The following is a 19,744-nucleotide window of genomic DNA, read 5'->3' as shown; positions in this document are numbered from 1 at the left end:
CCCACAGTTTATACAATTAAATTGTTCCTGTTTTATATGTAATTTCTGATGCAAAGTAGAAGGAAAAGTAGGACTGATATCTTTCCCATGATCTTCATATTCATTTTGTTTCTCTTCGGTGAGGTTTTTTTCATTCTTGCTTGGTGCTCATTCATTTCCATGTATCTCTTTTTCACACTTGATTATATGTAGTGGCACTATCCTGGGGTCCTTGTAATTCTCCCTCTCCTGCCCACAAGTTGCTTCATGGAAAATTGAAGAGAGAAAGAATTTTGTCTGAGCTATTCCAGAAGTTTCTGATGAAGATATTAGAAGATTATAAAAGTTTTGGCAAACTTTTTGGATGGGGAAGACGGGGATACAGAGGCAGAAATAGATAAAGTTCATAGAATAAATTCAAGATTTGTGAGAACAAGAAATGTTCCAAAGGATGTTTTGGTGCATTTTGTAAGGAAGAAGACAAGGGATCAAGTTTTGCAACAGCATTTTAATACAAGACTGAAGAATGATAATACAGATATAATTGTCCTAAAAGAAATTCCTATTAGATTTTTATGTAAGAGAAAGGAATATTTTTTTTGACTGAAAGATTAAAGCAGAAAAAGATCCCCTTTTGATGGGACAAACTGGAAGGTGTTATTTTTCTTTTCAAACAGGAGAGATTTCTTTTGAATTCTGTTTAAAAGGCGAGAGAGTTTCTAGAAAAATTTAAAGAAGAACTGGAGGAGATTTAAATGGAGGTGTCAAAAGAAGTTACACAAAACTCACAACAGACTGAACAGGAATCTGAAAGGGATGATTCTGAACTAGGTGGTATGGGTATTGATTTTTTAAATGTTTAACATGGAATATAAATGGAGCAAATGCTCCTCAAAAGAGAAAAAAAATCTTTCACTATCTATAAAAAATTACAACAGGATATAATTTGCCTATAAGACACTCATATTAGAAAAAAGGATGCAAAATATTTGATTTATAAAAAATTGGGTGAAGAATTTATTTCAGCAGGAACAAAGAAAGAAATTGAGTTGTTTTGTATATTAATCCCCAGCTAAAACCAGAACTTGTATTAACAGATGAACATGGTAGATTTGTAGGGGTGGAAGTTGACTTACATGAGGCTGTAGTATTGGGAATTTATGCCCCAAATGAGGATAAAATGGACAGCTCACAATTAAAATAAAAAACCCATAAACAATTAAAAATACTCCATAAATAATTAAAATTAATTAATCCATTAAAAATCAACTGTAAAAACAAACCCTATACATATGGGAATAACCCTATATTCCCTCCATCTCAAGAGTTCTTGGTGGTTTATTATGGACTTACTGTTCTTCATATTTTGTCCTATCATGTCAATGCTATCCAACTTTTCCTGGATCAAGAGCTGAACTGGACTTAGAGTGGTTGGCCAGGTTTAGGTAGAATATAGAATCACCTCAGTAAATTTTGCGAACTAAAGTTTCTCCAGTTATGTCTCTATGCTTGGAGCTATAGCAAGAGTTCTGGAGATCACAGAGGAGATACTTCTTATTATTGTCAACATCATAGTCATTTGTCTGTTATTTTCTCACTAATTCTCCAGGGATTCTAAGAATTGCCACTGACATAAACATCAGATTCAGGAGCAACATTAATACTATTTTGCATCAGAAATGCTGGTTAAATAAATGTCCCTAGCACAACAAGGGACTTGGGGACAGGCCGGGGACTATGCTGGCAAATGTACTCTCATCCCTTTTCAGTGCAATGCCTTGACTGGGCTCTGTCTGAATTTGGAAAGCCATTGAAGCCTGAAGTCTTGCAAGAGGGGATTTGTCTTGCTCTCATTCTCATTCTTCTGGTTATCAGATAAAAGCTTTCAGAAGGTAGGAGGCCAAACCAGACAGACCAGGAATGATCCTCTTGCTTCTACTGCTGCTGCTGTTGCCCAAGACAACCTGTGGGATACTTCCAGCCAAATGTCCCTTAACTCTGGGGAGAGATGAAGTAGACATATTGAATCATTACAGGCCAGGAGACTATCTCATTGGTGGGGTCATCTCCGCAACCAAAGCTTGGTTTCTACAGCACAGTTTCAACACAACTCCATCAGTTAAATTTCTTTTGTAAGTCACTCTGTGGCCAATTCCACTTGCCCAATTTGTAAAGCTCTAGTCCTCTCAAATTTGGAGGGACTAATTGTCCCCTCTTTATTTGGGAAAAATACTTTGGGGGCTCCTTTCCCATACTGTAGCTGGTGAGACTCCTTTTGAACTTTAAGGTGCCCAAATAGAGCTCTGGAATCTCTCTTGCATCTTTAGACATTTATTCTACTGTGTCTGTCTGCTTTCTTGAAATATCAACTCATTGGTTTTGGTGTGGATTTCTCTGGCACAACAACAAAAATGTCTGTGCATCCTTCTGAAGGGCCTTCCAGCAGATCTTTAGCAACAGATCTCATTGCTTCTCCGGCACAAACCCATATCTCATTGCTCTTTCAAGTGGGCCTCATAGTGCCTGTTTTCCAGAACAACACACTCCGAATAGGCAGGGATTGTACATTCAGGGAAGATAAAGTTGAAGTGGAGAACTGTCCTCTCCTCAAAAGCTACAGTCTCTGTTCACATAAAATAATGGAAGGTGGAAATTCATTTTGCAGATTAAATTGAGGACTGAAGTTTTTGGAGCTGAAAGGGAATCTTAAAGGCAGGCTGTGTTCTAGGGGTGGAGTTTATCCAAACTCTTCATCCAAAGAAGCACTTACCAGACCAGACTACTAGAGAGGGGTTTGCAGAAGACATACCTTAACACAGATCTAGCTTTTGCTGTTGGCTTTGCCTTTTAAACCGTTGGCCAAAAGATCTCAGAGGCTTCTATTTGGGCACCTTCTTGGAGGCATTTAAACAGAGCTGGATGGTCTACCTGTCAGGTATGCTGGTTTGCTTCCTGCCTTGTAGATCCTTATGGGAAGAGGTTGGATTAATTCCTTTTGAACTCCAGAAGTCTACAAGAATAAGAATTCTATGGTAGGATAAATGAACTTCCACCAGATCTATTGTGAAGTTGGTATCTAACATTCTTAAGGTTTTAGTGAATGAAAGTAGTATATACTTACAAGTGCCTGATCCATTTGCAGAAGAGGAGGCAGTGGGCTTTGGGGGGAAAATATGGGGGGGGGGGAAGACATGTGATATTTAACCCCCTCCAAGGGTAGGCATGCATAATGCTGCTGTGTTTGTGCACATAGGCGCATATGTCTGTGAGAGAGAAGGAGCTGATTATACAGTACATAGTTGTTGTAAAGTTTTAAAAAGGTAAAAACTATCGAATCAAGCTTAACCCCTGTGCATTACATGATCACAGCCATGTTATATTCTTGCCAGCAATATGGTGCAAGTGGTTTGCATGGCCTTCTTCCTGTCTGTTCTGGAATCCTGGACTTGCATCCACAGCCTAATCAGATTCAACCTGGTTTAGCTTTTCAGGTTCACAACTCTCTGTCTACGTTTTAACCCACTGTCTCCTAGACAATATATGAATAATAGTCCTAGAGTACATGTTAATTGCATTTTGGAATTCTTAGGCCAACTACAGAAAATCTGGGGCTGCTATTAAAAAACATCTTCTAGATATGAGGTGCCTTCAGTACTATAACACAGAATATAAATAGAAAAAGCAGAAAGATACAATGGCATTAATACATACTCACCCCGGTCAAGGCTACTCAATTAACTAACTGCTATTAAAACATAAATTTGGGATTGTGAATTCCTTGGAATTTAGGAAACTCTTGTTGGTTATTCTAAGGATGGATTGATCAGGGAGCATAAAGTTGGACTGCAGCTCTCCTAATTTTAAGAAAGATATTGCTTTAACTGGCTGAGGGAGAAAATTGCAAAAAGACAAGCAGATTTCTAGAATAAGAGAGAGTCAGAGCAGAATTTTCAAGCTTGTAACTCCCTCCTTTTCAAACATAAGACAGGCAAGATTAGTTCATTGATTTATTTCTCCCCTTAACATAAGAGGATGAATGGCAAAACACTTTCCTTTTACTGCAGTGCTCCTGAATATATAGCCTTTTAAAGAGTGCGAGATTTATCCAAGAACACATTCTTATAGTTTTTATAATTAGGAGTTTCTTTTAAGTGTTTGCAATATATTGGAAGGCTGGCACTTAATACTTTTCCTGGGTATTTATCAAGGCATTTTATTCTCAATAGTTTTTCTGTTTTAATGGATTGAGTAACTTTGTAATCTGCCCAGAGAAGGTTGGTTATTGGCTTGTTGTTGTTTTAGAAGGATAATTTGGAAGATGACTATCTTCCTACATCAAAAAACCCTAACCCTTTGATTCTGAGCCTAGACCATTGTTATTTTGATAGTAAAGAAGCTTCTGGAGTCAAAAAGCATAAATTAAATGAGTTACATTTGTTACTGATGTCATGTGTTTCACATACATCTGCAGGAAAGGACCCACAAATCATTGGAGCATCCTGTCCTTCTACTTTGCCATTCGGGAGATCAACCAGGATCCCACGCTGTTGCCTAATATCACCCTGGGCTACAGCATCCATGACAACTATTTCAACAAAATCATAACAACAGATGCTGTATTGGACCAGCTTTCAACTGGGGAGACAAATGTTCCAAATTACAGATGTGGAAAACAAAGAAACCTCATGACTGTCCTTGAAGGGGCCAATTCTGACATCTCCATCCAGATTTCAACCATGCTAGGCATCTACAAAATCCCACAGGTAGGTCCTTCTGTGAGTATTTTCTCTTTGGACTTTTTTCTATGAAGCTCAAGAACAGATTTTCATTGGGATAGATCTACTTGCATGTCATGGGCAAACTATATGTAGACACCCTAAGATCCCAATCCAGATTAGAAGCCCATGTTGGCTCCTTGCAAAATAAATACCACCAGAGTCTGATGGAAAGTTCTGCCATCTCTGAGTAGAGCAAGCATGGAAGCATGATCTTCTCCAAAGGATCTTCTCTGCAAAAGGTGGGATCCTCTTTATCATTATTTTGGCTTTCTACCTGCTGAAACACTAACTTCTTTCCTTCTATTTCAGATCAGTTATACTTTTGTTTCACAAGTTTTCAACGATAAAACACTGTTCCCCTTTTTCTACCACATGCTCCCGAAAGAAGGAGCCCAGTATCCAGGGATTGTCAAACTACTTCTGCACCTCAGATGGATGTTGGTAGGGCTCCTTGCTCCGGACACCAACACTGGAGAGAGAGTCATGAGGACTTTGAGCCCAGTGCTTATCAGGAATGGCATTTGTGTTGTTTTAGCACAAACCTTCTCCGAGGAGGCCAGCTATATGGCTATCAATCCTGCTCTGTTCCAGAGCTGGAGACAAGTCAATGTCTTTGTTTACTGTGCAGAGATGAGCTCTTTCATTCAAGGATTATATCTGATGCACAAAATAGCTGAAAGTTTGACCCAGCCGGTTGTAGGAAAAGTCTTGATCACCACAGCCTTGTGGGATGTCACGTTGCCTTTGTTGTATAACGAATTATCTTTCAAGTACATCCATGGGATTTTCTCTTTCCTTATCCAGTCACATAATTGGATGAAATTTGATTTTCAGCTCCCTTATTCTGCTATTGAGCAATTTGCAAGCTGGTCATTTAATTGTGATTATACAAAACAGGCTCTGTCAGTGAAAGGGTGGAGAAGATGCATAGAGAAAGAGCAGTTGGACACTCTGCCTGAAGAGGAGATTGAAATGATCTTGTCTCTAGACAGCTTCTACATTTATGATACTATCTGGGCTGTTGCCCATTCTTTAGATGCTGCCTATTCATCCAGATCCAGGAGGATAGAGGGGAAGGGTGGGAACAGAAGAGGAGTTCCAACGTTGGAGCCATGGCAGGTATTTTCTATCCGGTGCATGGGAATCCATTCTACAATTCCTTCTCTTCAACCATTTTGAAAACTTAGTCCATCCTGAGACTCTCTCTGTTACTGCTAATCTTACCCCCCACTCTTTATATTATGATCCCTTCATAATTGTTTACTGCTGCTCCCTTGCAAAGGTTGGCCTTTATTGGACCCTGGAAGAGCATGTGATATGTAGTAAAGTGGGTCTCCTTCAAATTAAGATCCATTTTATTTTTTTATTAGATTTATATCCTAGGTTTCATTCAGAAGCTCAAGGCTTACAGAATGTTCCCTCCTCCCATTTTTACTCACAGCAAAACCCCCTGTGAGGTAGGTTGGATTGGTTCCTATTCCAAAGTCTTCACCTCTACATTCATACTGGCTTTTGGGATGAGGAACTGTCCCAAAGAACTTGTGTGACTAAGGGGGGGCCAGAACCTGGGTCTCCCTACTCCTAGTCCAGTCCCTTCCCCACTATTCCATATTGGTCCTTAAGATGAGAGGGAGGTACTGGCCCAATGTCCCCATGGGGCTTCCATGGCTGAGGAGAGATTTGAACCTGGGTTTTCCACTCCTAAACCAGCACTTTCTCCACTAGACCACTCTGTCAACTGTTGACAACTCCAGGTAACTTACCTGGAAACATCCATCCAGTTTTTTTGACACGTACAGAATTGATGTCAGCCCTTTGAGTAGACCACATTAGGAAACCAAGGTTATGAATGCTAAGATTATGTATATAATGTTACAGCAACAGAATCTTGCAAGTCTGAATATTCTTCCTCCCAACTTATCTTCATGAGAACTAGGGAGGGTCAATTACATTTCTGCCTCAGACTCAGATTTCTTTTATTTGACTGTTGTCTTGGTTGTAACTTTTCCTTCTGTTCCTCAAGGTTATTCCTACTTCCCATGACAGGTGGCTTGCCCTTGTCTTTTTTCCCAACTTCCCAATTTTGCCTACAGGCCTGGGACTTCCTGGTGGTCTCCCATCTAAGTATTCACCAGGACTGACCATGCTTGATTTTCTATATCAGTCAAGGTTGGCTAGGCACAGCCACATTTTTGATGTTTGATATATAGGTACTCTTCATATTTTTTTCTGATATCTTAAAATTGACTTGTAAATATGTGCATGCATTTCAATTCTAAACATTACCTTCTAAAAACCATTTTACTATAAAAGCAGGATTTTATAGTACTTAGTTTCATTTATTATATTGGGATTACTTGTCTGTAAACTCCATTGCAAGTTTTCACTTTTAAAATCGATTTATAATTTTTAAGATAAATGAAGAAGTTTATATTTTTCGTACTGCTCGCTTATGCCATATCTTTTAAAATTAGACTTTATATTAGGATGCCTGGAGCAGGAAATGTAGATGAATCTCCTAACTACATAGTAAAGTGATTATAATTAAGTTGAGGACAATTTGATGAGTAATGATGCCCCCAAATGTGCAACATTCAATAATCAGGCTCAGTTTATGAAAGCTAAGTTGTCAACTCTGCTTGTGGGATTCACACAAAAGACCAAGGCTATGTGTGTCTCAAAGACATGGTTTTCCAAACTGCTGAAGCAAAAAAAAAGGGGGGGGCACTCATGAGTGATATTAAATATATCAACATGTCTTACACAATATCTGGTGTCTGGATTAAGCCCTGAACTATAGAAGATGCAATTATGAAATGGGCAGCTGAGATAAGAAATGTACTTCATGTTTTCTACAGGCTGCAGTTTTCTCTTCCACTCTAGCTTCATCCTTTCCTTCAAAATTCCAAGTTTCACAATTCTTCCATGGATGGGGTGCATTTGGATGGGAAGGGAGACCTGACAGCCAACTTGGACATCATAAATTGGGTGGTGCTCTCCAATGTCACAATGACCAGAGTTAAATTTGCAGCGCTGGAAAGACGAGGAGCTGAAAACCTCGAATTTATTATTAACCAGGATGGTATTGAGAAACTGAATTGGCTTAACAAGGTAGGGAAATTTCTCCATTTCACTGTCTGTCAGTCTTTGAAGAACATCAGTAGATCTTCCAAGTAGTTGCTTTTCAATACTAATCAAGGCCAAAAAAGTGCACTCTTTTTGATAAGACAGAGGGCATTTTTCTTCACTCTGCTTCTCAGGTGAGCAAGAGAAATAACACAGCATGAGAGACTCCCAACTATTGAATTAGTGCTGTCCACCCATCCTTCAGTCAACAGAAAATTATACAGAGAGGAAATTGATTGTCCCCATTTGGTGATCTTTCTCTCCTACCTCCCTTGCTTCTGTTCCAATCCAGGTCGGTTCTCTGGCTTCCCTTCAAAGTAATGGATGGAATGGCAACGCTTAACAGATTATACATACTTTAAGCTGCCCTTGGACAGTGTTAGAATACTTTAAGAGGCCATTGGAGTTGGGCGGCTAATAAATTTAAACAAGCAGCCAAATAATACCAATACCAATACCAATACTTTAATGGCCAAGTATAAAACATACACAAGGAATTTATCTTCGGTGATAACAGCAAAATCAACGGTGTGTTTGGATAAGAGCAAAAAAAGATCACATGGTATTCAGCAAAGCAATGGCATGAGGGAAAAAACTATTCTGATGTCTGGATGTTTTAACATAAGGAGCTCTATGGCGCCGTCCTGAAGGAAGAAGTTGGAACAGATTGTACCCAGGATGAGAAGAGTCTGCAGATATCCTCTCTGCCCTCCTTTTGACCCTCACAGTATATAGTTCTTCTACAGAAGGCAGATGGATTGCAATGATCCTTTCTGCAGACTCAACTATTCGTTGGAGTCTGAGTCTGTCCTGTTTGGTTGCAGAACCAAACCAGACAGTTATAGAGGAGCAGATAACAGACTCAATGATTCCCCTGTAAAACTGCACCAAGAGCTCCTGGGATAATTTAAACTTCCTAAGTTGCCGCAGGAAAAACATCCTTTGCTGTGCCTTTTTAATAATGGCTGTAATGTTATACGTCCATTTCAGGCCTTGGGAAAGTATAGAGCCCAGGAACCTGAAGGACTCTACCACTGATACTAGACTGTTAAGTATAGTAAGGGGTGGAATAGGAGAAGGATTCTTCCTAAAGTCCACAATCATCTCCACGGTCTTAAGTGTATTCAGTTTCAGGTTATTAAATAAATAAAGCTAAGGATGACTTCAACCTACCTCTCTCATAAGGTGGTGACGAGAAAGCAAAAAACATTTCTTCATTTTCCACAGCTTCATACCATACAGAAGGATAATCCTTCCTCCAAGGGACCTAGAAACTCAAAAACTATAGTGAGAAACACCCATGTAACAGAAGGGGAGCAATAGGAGGGGAGAAGTAAACTCAGAAAGAATGTGCAATTGAACAGTTACAAAAACTATGGCTTGGTTAGAGGGTTCACATTTTACTGTTTGTTTATTTGCTACCATTTGTTTGTCTGTTTATATTTTATTTCTTACCATTGCTTTCCATTTATCTAAGCCTGGTGCAAGAGAGACTTTTTGATCCTCTCTACTTTTGATTCTATTTCTCCTATAGAGAATTGAGCCCTGACACACTTTCCTTGTTGTTCTCTCTTTTTGGGTACAGACTTTCCCTCCTTCCCAGTGTGTGGAAAGTTGCCAGCCCGGATCCATCAAGGTGGCCCGTGAAAGTGAACCTGTTTGTTGCTACAATTGTGTTCCTTGTGCAGAAGGGACCATCTCTACTCAAGAAGGTGACTTGAGGGGAAAGTTTTCAGGGAACAGGCCTTTGTAAAAGCCTTGGCCCCTTGTTGGTTGTTTTCACAGTGAATAATAAGAAATGACTGAAGAGGCTGGACAGGAGCGCAACAGTAAGAAGCATGGCATTGCCTGACAATCTGTAGCATTTCTCCCCTCCTTTACTTTTACTTTCCAGAAAACTAGGGAGGATTGTTTTTGAAATGCTTCCCACATTCCTTAACCTTCTGTGGGCTGAGATATCTTTTGCATGATGGTTGCCTAGGCTGCGGCTCTTCCTCCTATCTCCCAAGGTCATTCCCACGTACCATGACAGCTATAAAGGCCCTTCCCCATGATTTGCAGTCTTCTTACCCCATTCCTGAGATAGCAGAAACAGGGAAATTTGCCATTTCCTTTGCCGATTCCTCTCTTGCCTCTGTCTTTGTTTCCAGTCCCTGCAGTCCTCTGCTTCCCTCTATGGAAATGAAAAAACTCCATAGAAATGAAAATACATGGGAAAAAAGACCCTAAGCCTAACAGGCTTGAGGCGGCTTCTCTACTATGTTGGAATAAGTGGGGAAATATCACTTTGATACTAACACAGCAAATAATTTAAGGATGTTTTATTCATGAGCTGGGGAATGAAAGGAAGGCAAGAAAAGGGGGAACATTGCTGTTCACAAGGAATGATTATGCCCTGGTTAGGGGAAAGTGTGGTGACAGCCTAAGTGTCACAGCAGCTGTAGCTATTTCTCACCTTAACCAAATTTACAATATTACAGTGTGGACAAGATAGGGTGGCCAACAGAGCACCTTAGAAGAGGTAGTGTAAGATTCAAAGTTTTCCAGTCCTCATCCAGGCTAATGACTGCCACAGTCTTACATACACAAAAATATTCAGGATATCAGTTATGGCTTCTCTGGCTCTTGAAAATCATCTTCACCAAACAATTATGAGTGAATTTAAAAGAATAGGCTGTAAGAGGGATACTATTTTTCCTTTTTTCCTTTTTTCAGATGCAGAAAAATGTACCAAGTGTCCAGAAGATGAGCATCCCAATGAAGACCGAGATCAATGTGTCCCTAAAGTTATAAGTTTTCTGTGCTATCAAGAACATTTAGGGATCATTTTAGCTTCTGTTTCCCTCTTTTTGTCATTAACCACAGGCTTTGTGTTAGGAATCTTCATTAAATTCCTAGAAACTCCCATAGTCAAAGCCAACAACCGGGACCTTTCCTACATCCTCCTTGTCTCCCTTCTGCTTTCCTTCTTGTCCTCCTTCCTCTTCATTGGCCAGCCAAGAGAAGCCACCTGTCTTCTTCGACAAACAGCTTTCAGCATCATCTTCTCAGTTGCTGTCTCTTCTGTCTTGGCCAAAACAATCACAGTTGTGCTGGCCTTCCTGGCCACAAAGCCAGGGAACCAGGTGAGGAGATGGCTGGGGAAGAGTTTCACCAACAGCCTCATTCTTGTCTGTTCTAGTGCCCAAATTGTTCTGTGCTCCACTTGGTTAGGAGTATCTCCCCCCTTTCCTGACTCTGATAAGAACTCTCAGCCAGGAGAAATCCTCCTGCAGTGCAATGAAGGCTCTGTTGCCATGTTTTATGGTGCTCTTGGCTACATGGGCTTCCTAGCTTCCATCTGCTTTGTGGTGGCCTTCCTGGCCAGGAAGCTGCCTGGATCCTTCAACGAAGCCAAGTTGATCACCTTCAGCATGCTGGTCTTCTGCAGTGTTTGGGTGTCCTTTGTGCCTACCTACCTGAGCACCAAGGGCAAGTACATGGTGGCTGTGCAGATCTTCTCCATCTTGGCCTCTAGTGCTGGGCTGCTGGGCTGCATCTTCCTCCCCAAGTGTTACATTATTCTGCTAAGGCCTGACCTGAATACAAAGGAGCATTTAATGATAAAAATAAAATAGAAAAGTGATCCTCAGATAAGAATATTTCAGGAGTGTTATTTAAAATCAGCCAGTTGATCATTTATTATCAATCAGTGTCTCACCATTACCACCCCACCCACACATGTTTAGATCTATTTAAGTAACCCTTCATGGGATATAATTTTATTTTAGTATTCTACATTTCTAAAATATACACAATGCTTCTTATACATGTTAGTTTTCCATAATAAATAGAATGAATTAACATATTAAACAAATGAGTAATATTCATTAATTAGCATAAAGAAGAATTGGAGCCCTGAGGGCTATCACAGACCCAGAGCCCTGATATCAAATCAGATTTTTCTAGCACCATCTTCTATATCAATTTGCTGATAAAGGACCACATCTAAATCTCCCCAACTTTCAACTATTGAAAGTTACCAAGTAGTCTAGAAGAATCAGCAGGGACCCATGATCTCCACACCCTACCTTGTTAGATTGTCTGACAAGATAAACAATGTGGTCTTCATCTCATTGCCAGTTTTGAAGCCAGATTGATATGGATTTCAACAATCTGCATTTTTCAAATTCCCTAGAGACCAGATGCCATTGTACTGTGCAACACCTCATTCCAAAAGGATATCTTGAAGACAATAATACACAATAATATGGATGTCTGGAGGTTTTTTTAGGTCCTACCAGTTAGTTGCAAAGAGACATTCCCGAGGAATTTCATTTGATCATTTATGTATGAGTATTGGCAAAGAAGAACCACTGATTCATTGCCAGATTTTGAAGGTAGGTGTAAGGTTTGCCCCGTTCGACAGAGAAACTCCCGTGACACGTGTGGTTCACGAAAGAGGTTTACTCATGTGTAACATAGCAGTCACAAGCAAAGCCAGGACTGGCTTGGTACAATTGCATCACTCGTTATATTCCCCCCTTCCCGCGCTTTTTCCGCCCCGCGATCGCGTTACCGCTGAGGATTATCGGCCCCCCAATAATCCCTCTTGATTGTCCATGATGGCAGGTTCGGTCAGGGTCCATTGTCCTTGACTGGCAGTCCCCCTCCGGCTTGGGTTGGTCCCCCCCGTTACGTGCAAGCCCGAGGGTTCTGTGTTGCGCGGCGATCTTGTTTCGCTGCCTGCGGCCCCGTTCATTGTTGGCTCGCGCCGTTATCAGTGTATAGTTAAAACTTCCGCTGCGGTTTTCCTGTTTGGCTGGGCGCAGGTGGCCCATTAATTAGCGGCGCTTTCAGTTCCTCTTTCCCTCGCTAGCTGCCGCCGGTGGAGTTCGCGCAGTCTGGCTGCGAGCTTCCCCGAAGCCCCATGCTGACCGAACCTGACATACCGCCCCCCTGAAGACAACTCCCCCCCTGACTTTATTTCGGTTTCCCGGGGTATTTGTTGTAAAAGTTCCGCACTAGGTCCGACGGTCTTATGTGGGTTTTGCTTACCCATTCGCTGTGGGACTTGGGGAAATGTTTCCATTGCACTAGGAGCTGGACCTGCCCCTTGTGCCTCCTGGCGTCCAGTATCTGGTTGATCTCGAAATGCTGCTCCCCACCAACCATGATGGGTGGTGGCACCCCCTCTGCTTTGTGCCAGGCGTTCCCTGGCTGGTGCAGCTTTAGCAGGCTGCAGTGGAACACCGGGTGGATCTTCCCGAGGCTTTTCAGGAGCGTCAGCCTGACGGTTACTGGATTGATGACCTCTGCAATGGGGAACGGCCCCACAAACCTCAGGCTGAGTTTTTTCGATGTCTGGTGTGTCTTTAGGTTTTTGGTTGACAAATACACCTGGTCCCCCACTTTCCACTGCTCTTCGGGGAGTCTCTTGCGGTCCGCATGTTTTTTGTAATCAGCTTTGGCTCTTTGCAATGCCGCGTGCGCCGCTCGCCGGGTCACGTCGATTTGGGCGAACCAGGCGTCCAGGGAGTTGATTTGGGATTCCGGCTGAGGCAACTCCGGCATGGGGACGAAGTCTCTCCCAGTGGCTACTTTGAATGGAGAAAAGCCGGTACTTTTGTGGACGGCGTTATTGTATGCTACTTCCGCGAATGGCAGTAGCTCCGCCCAATCGTCCTGTTGGTGTCCCACGTAGCAGCGCAGGTACTGTTCGAGCCCCCCATTCAGGTGTTCCGTGGCTCCATCCGTCTGCGGATGCGCCACGGAGGAAAGGGCTTGCTTCGTCCCCACCCGCTTCAGGAACTCCCTCCAGAACTGCGCGATGAAGTTGCCACCCTGATCGCTGACAACCCGTCGGGGCGCGCCGTGCAGCCGGTAAATATGTTGCATGAACAGCCTCGCCAACCTCTCTGCCGTGGGGACTCGCCGGCACGCTACAAAGTGCGCTTGTTTGGAGAATAAGTCCGTAACCACCCAAATGGCGGTCTTCCCCTTACTCTCCGGGAGCTCTACTATGAAGTCCATGCCGATCTCTTGCCATGGGCCGTCGGGCTCCGCTACCGACTGGAGTAACCCCCTAGGGTTGCCTTTGGCCCCTTTCGCCATCGCACACACCAGGCAACCCCCCGAGTATGCCTCCACGTCCTTCTGGAGCGTTGGCCACCAGAACTGCCGCCGAATTAAGTGGAGCGTCTTCACGAAGCCGTAATGCCCCGCGTTCCGGCTGTCGTGGGCTCTTTCCATGATCCCCCGTCGGCACCCCTCGGGTACGTACAACTTCCCTTCGTGCCACCACAAACCCTCTTGGCTGGTTAGCGCTTCTCGGTTTTGCTTGAGCCAAGCGTCCCGCTCCGCCGCCTCCGCAAACCCTTGCTTTACCTCAGGTGCCGCGTCCCGTCACTCCCCCTTGGTCTGGCTCCGGGTCACCGCCTTTGCAGCCAGCCTGCTGGCAGGGATGATGGAGTCCACGATCTCCTCTCGTAGGCTGGCGTGCTGGGGCATGCGAGACAACCCGTCTGCTAGGAAGTTGCGCTTCCCGGGGATGTGTTTTAGGGTGAACCTGAACCTCCCGAAGTACTGGGACCACCGCGCCTGATTGGGGGATAGCTTACGCGGGGCCTTCAGGGCCTCGAGGTTCTTGTGGTCCGTCCACACCTCGAATGGTTCAGCTGCCCCCTCCAATAGATGCCTCCACGTGGCTAGCGCCCACTTGACGGCGTACGCCTCTTTCTCCCACACCATCCACCTTCTCTCTGTCTCTGTGAATTTGCGGGAGACGTAGGCGCATGGGTGGATGGCCCCCTCCGGGCTGGGCTGGAGCAGGACCGCCCCTGTTGCCACGTCTGACGCATCTACTTGTATGATAAACCGCCGATCTGGGTCGGGATGGCGCAGGATCGGCTCCGCTGTGAACCGCCGTTTTAGCTCCTCAAACGCCCCCTGGCATTCTGCAGTCCACGCGAATGTCATGCTGGGCTTGGGGGGTTTTCCAGTGCCCTTGGTTTTTAGCAAGTCTGTCAGGGGAAGGGCGATTTGGGCGAAGTTCGGGATAAACTGTCTGTAGAAGTTCGCAAACCCCAAGAAGCTTTGAAGTTGCCTCCGGGTTCGCGGCGCTTCCCAGCCCAGAACATCTCTTACTTTCGCCGGGTCCATCTCAATTCCCCGACTGGATATCCGGTAGCTGAGGTAGTCCAGCTGCTCCCGATGAAACTCGCATTTTGATAGCTTCGCGTACAGCTGCGCCTTCAGCAGTCTCTGGAGCACCGTGCGCACCAGGCTCACGTGCTCCGCCAGGGTTTCGGTGTAGATGAGGATGTCGTCCAGGTAGACCAGGACGCCCCGGTAGAGTAGGTCATGCAGCACCTCGTTTATTAGCTGTTTAAACAACCCCGGGGCCCCTTTTAATCCGAACGGCATCACGGAAAACTGGTAGCTTCCGAGCGGCGTGTTGAACGCCGTTTTCCACTCATCTTTTGCGCGGATCCTGACCCTAAAGTAAGCTTCGCGCAAGTCCAGTTTTGTGAACACCCTCCCCTTAGATAGGTGCGACATTAAGTCCTTCATCAGGGGGAGGGGGTATTTGTACTCGGTGCTGATTGCGTTCAGCCCCCGGTAGTCCACGCACATCCGGAGTGAGCCATCCTTCTTCTCCCGGAATAGTACCGGGGCCGCTAATGGTGACTTCGCGGGTTGGATGAATCCCCGCGCTAGGTTCTTGTCTATGAACTCCCACAGAGCCCCCATCTCCCTCATTGACAGGGAGTGCATTTTCGGTTTGGGCAGCGTCGCCCCTGGCTCTTACTAGATGGCACAATCACTGGGTCGGTGTGGAGGGAGCTGGTCGGACTCCTTCTCCCCGAACGCCGCCGCCAGGTCTCGATATTGCCTCGGGATTCCGCCGCTCGTCGTGGGTTCCCCGGACTCTGTCCCTCGTTTTGCAGTTGTTCCGCCAGTCGCCGCTGTCTTCCCACGCCTCGGGATCGTTGCGAGTCTCCAGGGTTCCGGCGCTGCTGTTGCTGCTGTTGCTGGCCGGGTCTTGGGCTCCATCTGCTCTCGTCTCGCCTCCCTGTGCCTCGGATCCTCCACTTGCCCGTCTGTGGTTGCGGTCGCGCCCGTCGCCACGGCCTGGTCCCCTCTGCTCTCACACTCCGCCGGCCTGTCGACCCCGAATCGCACTGCCTCCGCCGTCCAGTCGACCCATGGGTTCCGTCGCCGCAGCCATGCCAAGCCGAGCACCACCGCGTAGTCGGCCACCGGGACCACCACAAATCTTAGTTCTTCCCGGTGGCTCCTGATCGTCATCTGGACTGGCTCAGTGTAATACTGAGCTGGCTCCCCCCTGCCAGCGAGCCGTCTAGCTGGCTGAATGCAGTGGGCTCCCGGAGGCGCCTCAGCTGTAGTCCGAGTCCTGAGACCACAGCTGGGTGCATCAAGCAGTGGGTGCAGCCTGAATCCAGCAGCGCCCGCAGCTGTGCCTCCCCTCCGGACCTCACCCCCTGGATGTGTATCCTCACCCGGAACGGAGGGCAGTCCTCATCCCCGATTGGGTCCGCGTGCCTCGGTTCCCCTGCTCGCACTGGGACGCCGTTCAGTGCGAGCGCGCCTCGTTTCCCACTGGCTCCGAGTCCTCTCCAGAGGACGCCATCTCCGGGGTCGACCACCCCATCCGCCCTCTTTCGGTCACCACCGCCACTGCACTCTTCCGCGGTCAGTCGCCGGTCCTTTTCCCGGTAGGACGCGGGGGCTTGACTTCGGGCCGTGGTGAGGCTCCTTCCCGCTCCGTCGGGCACTGCGCCGCTCGGTGGCCTCTGCCTCCGCACCGGAAGCACAGGTTCGGGGTTCTGGTTGCCCCTCGCCCCCCGGTGGACTGCCACCGACTGCTCCGCCTTTCCTATGGGGGTCTCTCCCTCGGCCGGTCCCTCGTCTGGTCCCGTCACCTCGCGCTTTGTTGAATCTGCCGCCACGCCGATTCCGCCGTTCCGGCCAGCCAGATCCAATCTTTCACTGTGGACGGGTCATCCCGTCCCAGTGCCCGCTCCAGGATCTCCGGATTGAGCCCCCTCTTAAAATACTTCACCCTCAGGGACTCCGGCTAGTCCATGAGCTTCTCTACCAACCTCCAGAACTCCAGGGCGTACTCCGATACCGACTTGTCCTGCTGTCTGAACTGCACGATGTCATCTTCAGCCCGCTTGGCGCTCAATGTGTCCTCGAATCTGTCCCGGAGCACCTGCATGAAGTCCGGGAAACTCTGCAGTTCTGCCGCGTTGGCGTCGTATAGTCCGATCACCCAGCTAGCCGCTTGGCCGTCTAACAGCTCGGCCACGTAGGATACTCTATCCTCGTCCCTAGCGAATAGGTGACCACCCCTCTGCATAAAACCCCTGACATGCATCAAGAAGTGCGGCAGCTGTTCAGGGTCCCCTGAGAACTTCCCGGTGATGCCTCGAAGTCTCAGGGCGTCCGCCGCCCGTCGGTCCACCGACCGGGACATCGTGGGCGGTGCTGGCTGGGGTGCCAGGCTGCCACCCCTGTTGCTCGTGCCATCGCTCATCGCCGATGGTCCCGCTCTCTGTAGCAAGGTCTGGAGCATTGCCTCCACGGCGTCTAGGCGCTGCTCGACCCTCTCCTCTAGTCGGGCGAGCTTCTCGTCCCGCTCGCGGTTCCGGGCCCCCGAACCCCGGGTCATTGTGACGCCTGAGCTGTCTGGCCCTTGGTTCACGTACATCGACCACCGCTCCGTTGGAGGGCCCCCGGCCCTGGCTGCTGTCCCGTCGCTCCCGGGTGGCTCTGACCGTCCCTCCTCGAGTCCGGGTTCCTCGTGCTCCAGCTGACCCACGGATTCCTCGTCGCTGGTCATGCCTGTATTAGAAAGGGAAACGCTCCTCGGTGGCACCGGGTAGCGCTAACGGTGAGTCCTGGCTTTATGTAAGGTTTGCCCCGTTCGACAGAGAAACTCCCGTGACACGTGTGGTTCACAAAAGAGGTTTACTCATGCGTAACGTAGCAGTCACAAGCAAAGCCAGGACTGGCTTGGTACAATTGCATCACTCGTTATATTCCCCCCTTCCCGCGCTTTTTCCGCCCCGCGATCGCGTTACCGCTGCGGATTATCGGCCCCCCAATAATCCCTCTTGATTGTCCATGATGGCAGGTTCAGTCAGGGTCCATTGTCCTTGATTGGGAGTCCCCCTTCGGCTTGGGTTGGTCCCCCCCTGTTACGTGCAAGCCCGAGGGTTCTGTGTTGCGCAGTGATCTTGTTTCGCTGCCTGCGGCCCCGTTCATTGTTGGCTCGCGCCGTTATCAGTGTATAGTTAAAACTTCCGCTGCGGTTTTCCTGTTTGGCTGGGCGCAGGTGGCCCATTAATTAGCGGCGCTTTCAGTTCCTCTTTCCCTCGCTAGCTGCCGCCGGTGGAGTTCGCGTGGTCTGGCTGCGAGCTTCCCCGAAGCCCTGTGCTGACCGAACCTGACAGTAGGAAGATGTTGGGGATTCAAGGTGAGAAAAAAAAATGCAGAAGAAAAAATCCTATCAACTCTTTGTTACTGAAAGCATTTCAATCAGCAGAATTCATTTTATTAAACAAGAGAAAATGGCAGAAGTAAAAGAAAGATATATCTCTCCCAGTTGAACGTACCCATTGCAAGTTAAATTACAGATTAAGGCCATAAAAAGGTGATTGACATTTCTTTATCAAGGGCTCACAGTTAGTAGACAGTTGTGAATCAGAGACACCCATTAGCTTGGAAAATGGTGAATCCACTCCCCACAAACAAATCAAATTGCTTTTATTTATGTATTTGTAAAATTTCTAAAGAGCCAGTTTGGAGTAGTGATAAAGGCACAAGGTTAGAAATCAGGAGATCCTGAGTTCTAGTCCTGCTTCAGGCACAAAGCCAGCTGGGTGACTTTGGGCCAGTCCCTCTCTCTTGGCCCTGGGAAGGAGGCAATGGCAAACCACTTCTGAAGTCTTGCCAAGAAAACTGCAGGGACTAGTCCAGGCAGTCGCCAAGAGTCAACGCTGACTTGAAGGGACCAAAAAAAAAAGCCTAAACTGCATCACTCCAGAGGCTCTAAGCCGTGTACAAAATCAAAACTCAACACAAGGAAAAAATAATAAAAAACAATAGCACAGTAAAGAAGGACACTCAAGGCATGGAACTTCCTCCAGCTGCTTAAATGCCAAAGGCCTTCTGGAAAAAACAGGCTTTAACTATTCTTTTGGAAGCCCATAAGAGAGGGGGCTATTCCTGTCTTGTGGGGAGTACAGTAAACAGTTTAAAAATAGAGGAGCAGCCACTGAGAACTCCCATCTCCATGTCCCCTGCTATCGTACCTCCTCATAGGAGAGGACTTTCAACAGACGTTTTATTCATTGGGAGTAGGTGGGTAGAATTTACCCAAGATAGGTAGTCTGTAAGATATCTGAACCAAATAGAGCTTTATCGGTAATAACCAGCTCCTTGAATTGTATCCTGATGCAGGCAGTAACCAGTGTAGCTCCTCTACAGCAGTGTTATGAAATAATAGCGCGAGAATCCAGTAAGCACACAGGCAGCTTGGTATTTCACCCGTTGATAGTGCCCAAGTAATCTTCAAGGGCAGCCCCATGCAAAGCAAATTGTAGTAATCCAAGCATGAGGTGACAAGGATGCGAGTAACCATCTTTAGAGCTGTCAGCATATTTCTGGAAGAAGTTGAATGGTTTTAAAGCTTAAAATATTCAGCGAGCTCTGAAAGGGCCAAACAAGAGAGGGAAATTGCAACAGATTGGCTGCTGAAGGCTCTCTCTTTCCCCATGTATGTTTGGTTTGTTTAGGTAGCCATTCAATTCAGGGATGTCGACAGGGTATGGTCAAAAAACATTCAGGATAGT

General features: G+C 46.3%; 2 protein-coding genes across 3 annotated transcripts in view; both read left to right on the top strand.

The window, feature by feature from the left end:
• LOC103052576 (zinc finger protein 263-like) overlaps positions 1 to 4,713 on the top strand; it is a 32,322-nt gene extending 27,609 nt beyond the window's left edge. For both annotated transcript variants that reach the window (XM_088129568.1, XM_088129567.1), the window contains one exon: positions 4,451 to 4,713. In XM_088129568.1, the coding sequence (XP_087985694.1) occupies positions 4,451 to 4,584 (134 nt within the window). In that variant the 3' untranslated portion in view covers positions 4,585 to 4,713. The remainder of the gene's footprint in view (positions 1 to 4,450) is intronic.
• Positions 4,714 to 5,960: 1,247 nt separating this feature from the next.
• On the top strand, positions 5,961 to 11,583 carry LOC107326573 (vomeronasal type-2 receptor 26-like). Its single transcript, XM_088129695.1, has 3 exons — positions 5,961 to 8,411; positions 9,469 to 9,595; positions 10,599 to 11,583. The coding sequence occupies exons 1-3, from the start codon at positions 8,352 to 8,354 to the stop codon at positions 11,498 to 11,500; spliced, it is 1,089 nt and encodes a 362-aa protein (XP_087985821.1). The 5' UTR covers positions 5,961 to 8,351; the 3' UTR covers positions 11,501 to 11,583.
• Positions 11,584 to 19,744: the final 8,161 nt, after the last annotated feature.

The sequence above is a fragment of the Python bivittatus genome, unplaced genomic scaffold (genome assembly GCF_059951505.1).
Source record: "Python bivittatus isolate LINGU-HERP-01145 unplaced genomic scaffold, Pbiv_v1 ctg000810_np1212, whole genome shotgun sequence".
NCBI classification, from domain to species: Eukaryota; Metazoa; Chordata; class Lepidosauria; order Squamata; family Pythonidae; genus Python; species Python bivittatus.
This window is presented reverse-complemented; position numbering and strand designations above follow the sequence as displayed.

What these genes read in the sequence shown, in the direction of transcription:
- LOC107326573 (XM_088129695.1), top strand. Translation starts at nt 8,352, where the DNA reads ATGGCCAAGTATAAAACATACACAAGGAATTTATCTTCGGTGATAACA. An exon ending in TGATAACAGCAAAATCAACG is followed by an intron (nt 8,412 to 9,468) that starts GTGTGTTTGGAT and finishes TTTTGGGTACAG; the next exon opens with ACTTTCCCTCCTTCCCAGTG. An exon ending in GACCATCTCTACTCAAGAAG is followed by an intron (nt 9,596 to 10,598) that starts GTGACTTGAGGG and finishes TCCTTTTTTCAG; the next exon opens with ATGCAGAAAAATGTACCAAG.